The sequence below is a fragment of the Oratosquilla oratoria genome, chromosome 30, assembly GCF_046742065.1.
Source record: "Oratosquilla oratoria isolate Oo_2021 chromosome 30, ASM4674206v1, whole genome shotgun sequence".
Lineage (NCBI taxonomy): Eukaryota > Metazoa > Arthropoda > Malacostraca > Stomatopoda > Squillidae > Oratosquilla > Oratosquilla oratoria.
This window is the reverse complement of record NC_134806.1, coordinates 27,384,671-27,396,937: the sequence shown is the minus strand read 5'-3', so window position 1 is coordinate 27,396,937 and position 12,267 is coordinate 27,384,671. Positions and strand designations below refer to the sequence as shown.

General features: G+C 36.5%; 1 protein-coding gene across 3 annotated transcripts in view; it reads left to right on the top strand.

The window, feature by feature from the left end:
- The first annotated feature begins 282 nt into the window (after nt 1-282).
- nompB (intraflagellar transport protein 88-like protein nompB) overlaps nt 283-12,267 on the top strand; it is a 191,887-nt gene continuing 179,902 nt past the window's right edge. Inside the window, exon 1 of one of the 3 annotated variants that reach the window (XM_076212690.1) lies at nt 283-460. Coding sequence is in view for 2 of the 3 variants with exons in the window: in XM_076212691.1 (XP_076068806.1) it covers nt 4,985-5,030 (46 nt within the window). In the remaining variant the exon portion in view is untranslated. Of the gene's footprint in view, nt 461-4,679; nt 5,031-12,267 lie in introns of those variants that run through there. The other 2 variants (XM_076212691.1, XM_076212689.1) reach the window with 2 other exon arrangements.

Here is a 12,267-nt window from a genome sequence, read left to right as displayed (position 1 = left end):
ATCCAGATAATGAAAAGAACACATAGTTCGAAATAACAGTTACAATTGCCGAGGATAACATAAATGAGATTGAAATTCTACCATACTACTCACTCTAATTTATTTTCGATAGTTACGTGATGGATGATGTATACAAATGAGTGTTTATCTTATAAACACGCTTCTTCTACAATTGTGGAAGTGCAATACTCGACAAGACTCTTGTGTTTAAACCGAAAGACAGGAATCGAATGTGGAATGACGTCATTATGACGTTGTTAAATCGTCATCGTCCGTGGGGCAATGATTATTGTTTACATACAAATTCCTGCGCTTTAAAATCCTAGGAAGTGAGAAAAAGAAGACTTGTGTTCGTACATAAATCACAAAACGGGAATTACCGTGTTTGTGCATTATTTAAGAAATCAAACAGTAGAAGCTACTTAGAGATAGTGAAATATCCTTGTCAATACTGTCAGAGGTAAATATAATGACATTTTATGATTTTAGAGGTGTACTTGTGGTTTATGATAATTATCATGGTCTATCACATGTTAGAACTACTATTAACAGCTATCACCCTTCTGGATGAGAATCTCATAGATTGTATGGACCAACCAATGGGTGATGGTGTAAACATATACATTGCACACACACGCTAGGTATAATAAATTGGAGAGTAAGGCCAAGGGCAAGGGACAGTCTCCTGCAAGCAACCAAGCGTTGTTCCTTTCCTGTATTATTTGTATATGTCTACAGTTAGGTAAATACACACGTCATTGACATGATGGAAGGTACAAGCTATGTCAACATATTTGCAGATGATGCAAAAATCATGAGAATGATTGTAGACTATTGGCTTGCTTAAACTAAAAAGTCCTCCTATCATATCCCATTCTTGGTTCCATGCAAAAATAGACAATAGTGTCTAGATTTTTTTTTCTTTTTCTGGTAAGAAAAAGTTCTAAGCATATTTTTGTATGGAGCCAAGAATGGGATATGAGGAGGTCATGAAAACAAGTTAATGAAAACTATATGTAGGTACTGGCACAAAATTTTCAATTTTTTTAATCCTTAAATTATTGTTGCATATGAAAGGCAATTTTATTAGAAACAAAAGGCTTTTCAAGTTTTTGAAACAGCTTGAAAAATAAGGGAGATACGATTTTTTAAATTATTTTTTAATTCTGCATTTTTGGCTAGACTTTACCAGAACAAATTGTTAGAATTAAGGGTGGTAATTTGTAAAGATTTTGGTAAAGAAATACACAAACTCCAAACCACTGGTCCAATTTTATTGAAATTTGGAATACTTGGGTTTTATGGATCAACAAATCACATGAGCATGTTATAAACAATGTGTGACATCTCCATCATACCATATTTGCCATTTCATAGCAACATTTAAGTTATCAATTTTCAGATTGTCATAAATAAAATCCAAACCACTGGCCCAATTGACATGCATCTTGGCATGTGAAGGGTTTATGGGTCAACAAATCACCAGAGCATGTCATTAACATTGCAGGACCTTCTTATACCATTCTTACTAACATCTATCATGTTACCATGGTAACTGTCGTCAATTTAGAAATAATCAATAAAATCCAAACCACTGGCCCAACTGACATGTAACTTGGCATGTGAAGGTTTTATGGGTCAAAAAATCACCTGAGCATATAAAAAACAATACAGGACCTTCCTTTTATACTGTTCTTACTAATATCTATCATGTTGCCATGGCAACTATTGTCAATTTAGAAATAATAAATAAAATCCAAACCCCTGGCACAACTGACATGCAACTTGACATGTGAAGGTTTTATAGGTCAACAAATCTCCTGAGCATGTCAGAAATAATGCAGGACCTTCCTTTTATACTGTTCTTACTAACATCTATCATGTTGCCATAGCAACTGTTGTCAATTTAGAAATAATCAATAAAATCCAAACCCCTGGCACAACTGACATGCAACTTGGCATGTGAAGGTTTTATAGGTCAAAAAATCACCTGAGCATGTCAATAACATTGTAGGACCTTCCTCTTACACCGTTCTTACCAACACCTATCACGTTGCCATGGCAACAATATGTTGAGTAGGCATCTAATCTTCAAGATTCTTATGCCGCGTCCACACGGTCGAGCTGTGCCTGGCAGACTTTGCCCTTACCGGGCAAAGTCCGCAGACTCTGCCTGTGAAGGTGTCCACATGGCTGACAATGGTGATTGGAGGTTAGTTGGCCGCAAACAGAGGTTGGTAGTGAGTGGTTCAGTGTGGTACGATAACCATGGTTCCCGCCATACTTGGAAAGAAGGTAGCACTTTACATCATCATAATTGCTGCCTGCATTTAAAAAAAAAAACAAGAAATCACGGAGACATGCCTGGTGCCAGTATACACTAGTACTAGGTGCGGACATGGTGGTAAGGTAACTTTGGTCTGTACTGAGCGGGTTTGCTAACTTTGCTCGCATATCACCTCGTGCGTTTGGCAGCGATATCAGCCCTCCATCCACTGCCTGCAAATGGTACTGGGAACGGACAGTTTGATGGTTTGCCCGCTGAAATTGCCCGTTGTCGAGCAAAGCCCTCGTGCCTGGCGGACAGTGCTCGACCGTGTGGACGTGGAATTAGATTGCGCAGCTGTGCTATTACCAACGATTTCAAAGTTGCTCATATCCAGCAGAATAGAGGCTAATAAACATTATTACATTAAATATTATATAATTTAGTTTCTTGCCTATAGATTTTTACTTGGAAAACTAATTTGCCAAGACTAATATAAGAAATTGCGTTGAAATTGGTAAGAATTAGTAAAGTTTTGAAGAACTGGGCATACACTTGTTTAACAACAAGATAATTTTAATACCCTGCGAATGTGCTGAATGCTCCAAGCATTCAAACTAAGCCAAACAGAAATCAAAATTCAACGGGGCGCAAAAGATGGCGATAGCTCCGCGCATGGTTTCGCGCATGACTATATGTCTACATGTATTGCAATGAAGCTCAAATGTCGATTAACCAACGATCTTAAGCTTCTCATTTCTGGGAGAAAATAGGTTAAAAAACATGTTCTTTAATTTACAATATTGGTTATTGATGCCTTACCTTAATATTTTTATTCGGAAAACTATTTTGCCGAGGTTGATAACCAAACTTCCTTTTAAATCGGTGAAAATTTGTTTGTATTTCAAGAATTGGGCATACACTTACACAACAACAAGATAATTTGAATACCCTGTGCATGCGCTGAATGATGGAAGCATTCAAACTGAGACATACTTATTTAAACAGGCCACAAAAGATTGCGTTGTAAACAGTACACGTGCGATGGTGGTGCCACGAGCGGATGCGCCCATATCTACTATATGTCTAAACTAAAGTACATGAAAAAATGCAGCTTTCTGTATAGATGTACTATATATATATTTGGAATAGCTTATTTAGGTACACGTGAATCCGTGGGCAACTCCACCATCATGAATGTAATGTTTACACCGCCATCTTTTGCAGTCCGTTCGAATGCACTGAAAGGCATTCTAAGGGTAAGGGCTAAGGCACATATATATGCACTTTTTAATGTGATAGTAGAGTTCTTTTAGCTGCTCATACATTACATTGATGGAACATGTTACATGAAAGGTGATAGTAAGAATAGTATAAAAGGAAGGTCCTACAATGTTTTTGACATATTCAGGTGATTTGTTTACCCATAAAACCTATTCACGCCAAGTTGCATGTCAATTGGGGCAGCAGTTTGGATTTTATGGATGATTATCTAAATTGACAATAGTTGCCATGGCAACATGAAAGGTGTTAGTAAGAATAGTATAAAAGGAAGGTCCTGCATTGTTTTTGACAAACTCAGGTGATTTGTTGACCCATAAAACCTTCACATGCCAAGTTGCATGTCAATTGGGCCACGGGTTTGGATTTTATGGATGATTATATCTAAATTGACAATAGTTGCCATGGCATCATGAAAGGTGTTAGTAAGAATAGTATTTAAGGAAGGCCCTACATTGTTTTTTACATGCTAGAATGATTTGTTGACCCATAAAACCTTCATATGCCAAATTGCATGTCAATTGGGCCAGGGGTTTGGATTTTATGGATGATTATATCTAAATTGACAATAGTTGCCATGGCAACATGAAAGGTGTTAGTAAGAATAGTATAAAAGGAAGGTCCTACATTGTTTTTATATGCTCAAATGATTTGTTGACCCATAAAACCTTCATATGCCAAATTGCATGTCAATTGGGCCAGGGGTTTGGATTTTATGGATGATTATATCTAAATTGACAATAGTTGCCATGCCAACATGATAGGTGTTAATAAGAATAGTATAAAAGGAAGGTCCTGCATTGTTTTTGACATGTACAGATGATTTGTTGACCCATAAAACCTTTACATGCCAAATTGCATGTCAATTGGGGCAGCAGTTTGGATTTTACTGATGATCATCTCTAAATTGACAACATAATAGTTGCCATGAAAAAGCAAATTTGGTATGATGGAGATGTTCCACATCATTTTTGACATACTTAGGTGATTTGTTGACCCATAAAACCCTAGTATTCCAAATTTCAATAAAATCGGACCAATGGTTTAGAGTTTATGATGTGTATTTCTTTACAAAAACTTTTACAAATTACCACCATTAATTCTAATCTTTTGTTATGGTAAAGTCTGCCACTATGGCGGTCTGGATTCAAATTGCACCCAGAGCTGAAATAATTTCAGTATTGCTTTGCTGCGAGTTGTTACTCCAATTCTTGTGGGCAGGGAGTTGGGGGCATGCGTGTGTGTAAGCTCACAGCAATACCCATAGATCGGTCATATATGAGCTCTGAACTCTCTTCCGGGAGGGAAATAGCTGTCAATCATGAGTCTAATATGTAATCCAAGACCATGATGAATCACACATGCACACATGCACAATAGTGTGTGTAAAAACTGTACACGAATTTAAGAGCAAACTAGACACTGTGAGATACAAAGATGGAACACCACGAGTGTAGCTCCCCTTCCCATAAGATACAATTAGGTAAGCACAAGTGGAGATTGATAAATTTAGAAGGAAAAATGAAACTGTATTTTTTCAGAAGTGCGCACCTATGTGATATAGCATTAGAAAATTAAATAATAATTTTGTAGATTATAATACATCAATGTAATATACATTTTTCTTGGAATTCAGTAAAAAAAAGTTGCTAAAAGCAAATATACTACTGAATGAAGCTGCAATCATACCATTGAGACACCATGTCTGTCCAGTTCCATTAGAAGCAAATACACTACCTAAAGAAGCTGTGACCATAGGCTCTGGAATACGCCCTCAGTACTTCCATCAATACCTCGCTAAGCTTCGTGCATTTCTTAAAGCTATGCAATTCCTGTACACCCCACAGTCCAATCAGATACCAAAATTGGCTGTCAACATCTTTAACAGCAATGACCCTTGTGACCTATAGAATTACAGCTATCATATTACTAAATGCAGGTTAGGTTAGAATAAACAGATTTATCATACTTTACTTTCTTTGACCATGGCATCTATCAAATCAAAACAGAGATGGTGTCTCAAGCAGCCCCAGCAGCTCTGTTTGTATGTGTATCACTTTTAGCTATGCAATTCCTGTACTATGGAGCTAAGCTTCATGCATTTTTTAAAGCTATGCAATTCCTGTACACTCCACAGTCCGATCAGATATCAAAATTGGCTGTCAACATCCTTGACAGCAATGACCCTGATGACCAATAGAATTACAGATATCATATTACTAAATGCAGGTTAGGTTAGAATAAACAAATTTATCATACTTTAATTTCTTTAACCACTGCATCTATCAAATGAAAACAAAGATGGTGTCTCAAGTAGCCCCAATAGCTCCGTTCATATGTGTATCACTTTTAGCAATCTTTTCTGATTTCTGCCAAGAAAAACATAATGTACATGGATGTATTATAATTTACAAAATATTTAATTTTCTGATGCTATATCATGTGGGTGTGGACTTTTGAAAATCTACCTACAAAACTTTGACAAAAGAGAGAAAAATCTTCGAAACACCATGGAGGAAAAAGAGGATATGCCAACAACAAATGAGGGTAGGAGAGATAGAGTAACCTTTAAAGAGATTATGGAGTAACTTTTAAAGAGGTCATGGAGTAACTTTTAAAGAGATCATGGAACAAAGTGAAGAGATGGCCTAGAAGAAAGAATAGTTAAGAATATATAGAAAAAAGAAAATCTCTTGTCAGAGATGTTGTAGACAAGTCTAGATGTGTCTTACTCTTTGGATACCAAGAAGTATACAATACCTCATGGAAGTTATGCCAAGAACAAGAAATGCAAGTTATTAGTGAAATTACATCAACAGCTCTAGGGAACGATATGAATATAACAGAGCTGATTGATAGCATGTATAGGTTAGGCAAGTATAAGAGAAATTGCACATGTGCCATGAAGATAAAGTTGAAAAGTTCAAGTCACAAGCCATGGCAAAAGAAGTAATTAGCATGTTTTGGGAGTTAGCATGAGAAGAAAAGTTAAAAGCTATTTGGATTAGAAAAGATGCTAATGAAGAGGAATGAACAAAGACACAAAAACTCTTAGAGGAAGCCAAAACAAATGATAGGAGGACCAAAGAAGATAAACAGCATTTTTTTTGGTGAGTTGTGAATCAGAAGGAGAGAAAACAGTTTCTAAGAAGACAGGAAGGCAGTATTGCAAAGTAAGCACTACAAGGAAACTTAGAATAGCATATGCTAATGTTAATGGTTTACTATCAGCTAGGTTGGAGATAAATTACTACTTAAGGATAAATGAGGCTGATGTTTTGTGTCTAGTGGAGACTAAACTCCCAAAAAATATTTATATACAGTTGGGGGAATAATAGATATGCCTCTTGGAGAAGAGACATAGAAGATAAAAAGGGTGTAATGTAAAAGGGGTAATGTTTGTAGTTAGAAGTGACATAAAGGTGGAAGAAGCAAATCTGAGAGAAGGCAAGGTTGATTCAATTCGCCTGAAGATTAGTACTAAAGGGCACAATAAAAGAGACTTCATTGTCCCCCCAAGAGAAGTGCTTGGAATGAAACTAAATATCAAGAAATGTTATTAGATACAGCTCTTTCCTAAAGAAAAATATTGAACAAAGTAGCAACATAGACCTTTTTGGAGATTTTAATTGCTGTGAGGTCAACTTTGAGGAATGGAAAGCTAAATGGGAAAGTAGATTCCTGGGGAAATACCCTGTTGAGTATAGCAGTGGAGAACACAATGACCCAGTGGGTAAAGGAAGTAACCCAGGTAAGAGGAGATGGCACTCCCACAAGATTATATCTGTTACTAACCAAAGAACATCATCATCAGGTCCTGGAACTACCTTTGCCCAATAGGAAAAAGTGACTGATACAATAGAATTTCAGTTGGAGGATGAGGAAATAAAGCCAGGGAATAAATCACACAGGCAAGGGAGATTGGATTTTAGGAAAGCAGATTACTTAGGGTTGAAAAAATTCTTTGAAGAAACAAACTGTGAGGAATTCATGAATACCATGGAATAAGGAGGAAATATGAAATATTTCTTGACATTACAATGGGGGAGTGAACAAACATATGACAAAGACTTGTCATGTTCCATGATGCATCACTGACACAAAGGGACATGAATATGGTGCCATAAGCTACGTCCTAGCAAGGGCCACAGTGCTCGCCATCCTTAGTGAAAATTACTATGATGTTAGATTCAACAAATTAGTATGTTATCTTTAATTAGATAATAAGATAAACATGAATTAGGCTTTCTCTCATATGAGCATGACCAGTTACAGGAGTTTTGCTGCGCAGACAGCGGAGGAACACATAATTGAGGCCTTCTCCCCAAGAGGTCACAGGGCATGTAAACACTATGACATGAAGTAGCGTCCTTGCATATATATTTATGTTCTTCCATTAGTCTAGATAGGAAATGTTTGTTGTATTGTAAGCCTTCTTCACACAAAAATGAAGTGGAAGGATTGTGTAAAGTCAGGTATATAGGGATAGACTAGGCTTATAGAGGCATACATTGGCACTGGTGTTGTGTGGCCCTGTTTAAGAGTAGAGAGATGTGAGTGATCTCTCTTAGATTTCCCTCGCCTATGACCTGTAAATACCCCTCTGTCTAGAGTAAGATATTCCGTATATTTTTGTATTATGTAAATTAGATTAGTGTGCACTTCATCATTTTATTTACATCCTGTTGAAGTAAGGAAACCTTATAGTATAGGTAAGCACACTAAAGTTGTGACAGACTAGAGAAAAGAAGAAGCAGGAACAGGACTGGTTTAACAAAAAGTATGAGATTGTGAAAAAGGCCAGGGACGTGGGTTGGAAAAAATGAAGGAAGAAAAGAAGCCAAAAAAACAAAGAAGCTTACAAACAAGCTAGGAATGGCTATACAAGAATTTGAAGGGTGGAAGAGAGCAATTTTGAAAGGGGTATACTGGTAGTAGATAAATGCAGAGATGAATTAAAACTGTTATAGAGGTTTATAAATGGTAAATTGAGACACAAGAAAGAAATCAAGTTAATAGTGGGTGGTGAGGTCTTTGAAGAGGCCTAAGCTCAGGCAGAAATAATGAGTAAATGGTTCCGATCAGTCTTTACAAAAGAGCACAATTTTTTGGAGAAAAGCAAGGGGAGCAAAAAACCAGGTTTAGCAGATATAAATGTAGAAGTGAGGGAAGTGTTCAATCTCTTGGGATCATTGGATGTGACAACAGCTTCAAGACCTGATATGATCTCAAACTAGATACTTAAAGAATGTAGGGAACAACTAGCAGATAAGATCCAGTCTTATTCCATGTTCATTGAATGAAGACATTGTGCTGCTTGATTGGAAAAGGGCAAACATGAGGCCATTTCACAAAGGTGGAAACAAGGAGACATCACTAAATTACAGGCCAGTATCATTAACCAGCACAATAATGAAATTATGTGAAAGGATTGTGTAAGATTGATGTACCAAATATCTTGAAAAGATGAAGATTCTAACAATCAGTTTGGTTTCAGATCTGGAAGGTCATGTGTATGTGAATGATGTTCTGCAAGAGAGGATTGGGTGGACTGCATGTACCTAGACCTAGAGAATGCACTTGATACAGTACCTCACAGTTGACTTTTGTGGAAATTGGAGCATGTTGGAGGACTGAGTGGCAAACTACTAAAATGGATGAAAGACTTTGAAGGAAAGAAACATGAGGACAGTAGTAAAGGATAAGATGTCAAGATGGAGAGCAGTAATGAGTGGAGTTCCTCAAAGTTCAGTGCTTGCACCAATAATGGTTCTCGTCTATGTCACTGACATAGATGAAACAAAAATCATGAGAAGAGTGAAAAATGAGGAGGACTGTAGACTATTGCAAAACAATCTTGACACTATTTTTACTTGGAGCCAAGAATAGATATAAAGTTCTATACCAAAAAAATGCAAAGTACTGGAAATTGGCAAAAATAGCAAAAGACCATCCTTAGACTTTTCCTTGGGAAGTGAACCTATTCAAAAGCAAAAGAGAAGAAAGAGTTGGGAATGTTGATAAAAAACAACCTGTCACCAGACAGACATATCAGTAGGATTGTGGGGGAGGCATATGGACTACTGCAAAAGATTAAAGTGGCATTCTGCTATATGGATGAAAAAAAACATCAAAACCCTGATATGCTCAAAACTGGAACATGTGTCTTTAGTATGGTCCCCACACATAGTGAAGGATATAAGCAAGATCAAGAGAATACAAAGGGCAGCAACCAAACTGGTCTGCAGCCTTGCAGATATACCATATGAGGAAAAACTAAAAGTACTGGGTCTGCTAACTTTGCAGGATCAAAGAGAAAGAGATAATATGATTACAGCATTCCATTCAGGTCACTAAAAAGGATAGATTACATTGACAGAAGAGATCTGATTAAAGATGGGTTGGCTTTAAGAGGTCATGGGAGTAAATTAAGAAAGACCACATGTCGAAAGGATGTGAAGAAATACATTTTTCCAAATAGATGCATAAATATGTGGAATAGGAAGGTAATATTGCTGAAGCACAAACAATACATGAATTCAAATCTAAATATGAGAATTGGAAATCAAGGATATACAGGTACTCCTCGTTTAACGACCTACTCGGTTAACGACAACTCGGAGTAACGACGGGCTTTATGACGTTTAACGTAAATCTCCCGAAGTTATGACGTCGTGTACGATAATTAAGTTGGCTGAGGCAAATTTGTATGATGTTATAAATGAACTTGTACGGTGGATATTAGCTGTGAGGTAAAGTGTTCTGAAGCTTAGGTCTACATTACCATCCTGCAAGCTGCAAAAACTACCTGGGGTACAGTGTATACCGGTAGTGGTAAATTTTTAGTTTCGACCATGGGCGCAATATAACAATAGAAAATTAATTATTAATTTTGTAAATTATAATGTATCAACGTAATATGCAATTTTGTGAGCGGAAATGAAAAAAAAAATGCTAAAACAGATTTCGTAAGTAACGAAGTCATGTCGGACGAATGGTACACCATGTTTGTTATGATAGATGCCGATGTCGAAGAAATGAAAGGATGATAAATTAATTTGTCTAACCTAAACTAAACTAACCTAACCTGTGTTTAATAAATCATTACCTGCAAATTAAATGTCATCCGGCTCGTCCTCATTGTCGTCGTCGTGAGAGACGTTGGCAGACGACAAGATGGCATCCCGAGCCTATGCTACCGACTTCGTTCATTAGCATATTTTCTTGTAGCAAGGTATTTTTTACTTTCATTTCCGCCCACAAAATTGCATATTACGTTGCTACATTTTAATTTACAAAATTAATATTCTATTGCTATATTGCGCCCATGGTCGAAACTAAAAAAATACCCCGGTATTCAATATGGAATGTCAGCATACGTGGATTTGGTCATATACGGTAATTTTAGGAACCTAACCACCGTAAATAAACAGTGAATAAAGCTTTAATGTACTGTATAAAAGAGGGAAAATACACGAAAATAAAGATACATGTATTGCTGGACATTGTACATACAGTACATGTACGTATATGTATACACTTTCGCTTAACGACCAATTCGGTTAACGACGGCGCGCTGGTCCCAATTGTCGTTGTTAAACGAGGAGTACCTGTAGATTAAGTTGAAACTGTGCATGTTAGAAAATTAGAGAATAGATGGGACCCAACAAGCATTGCTCCTTTCTTGTATACTACAATTAGGAAAAAAATATACTGAATCCAAATCAACTTTGATTTAGACAAAGAAGATCATGTACAACAAACCTGATCTGCTTCTTTTCGAGACTAATAGAAATAATACAAGAAAGGTATGGATGGGCGGACTGTGCCTTTCTAGACCTACAAAAAGCATTTGATAAAGTACCACACAAAAAACTAATAAGAAAAATAAAATCAATAGGTGGTATCAAAGGAAAACTATTAGAATGGATGGAAAACTTCTTGACTGGAAGGAAAATGAGGATAGTAATTAGAGACAAATACTCAACCTGGGAAGAAATGATAAGTGGTGCCCCATAAGGTTCAGTATTGGCTCCAATCATGTTTGCCATATATATAAATGACATGGATGAAGAAGTGGAATGTTATATGAACTTCGCAGATGATGCAAAAATACTAAAGAAAGTAAGTACAGAGGAAGATTGTGAATCATTACAGATAGGCCTAGATAAAATCTGGAAATGGAGTCAAAAGTGGGAAGTAAACTTCTATATCAAGAAATGTAGTATAACGGAATTTGAAAAAAGTAAAAATAGAATATTGAGAAATTATAAAATTGGTGAAGAAGTAAAAAAAGTGAACTCGGAAAGAGAACTTGGAGTAATAATCAGCAAAGACATGTCATCAGACAAACATATCAATAAAATAGTCGGAGAAATCTTCAACTTATTAAGGCCAATGAAAGTGGCATTTGACTATTTGGATGAGGGAATGATTAAGAAATATAAGACCAAAACTGGAGTATGCAGCAACACTATGGACACCCAGTACTAAAAAGAATATAAAGAAATTAGAAAGAATACAAAGAGCAACAACAAAGATGTCACCAACTCTCTCCAAATTAACATATGAACAAAAATTGCCCAAATTGGAACTACCAATTCTGGAACAAAGAAGAGAAAGATGAGATCTGCTGACTATTTGTAGAATCATGAAAGGAATGGAAATCCTAGATAGAGATAATTTATTAAAATGGGACAACGGAAAAATAAGAGGACATG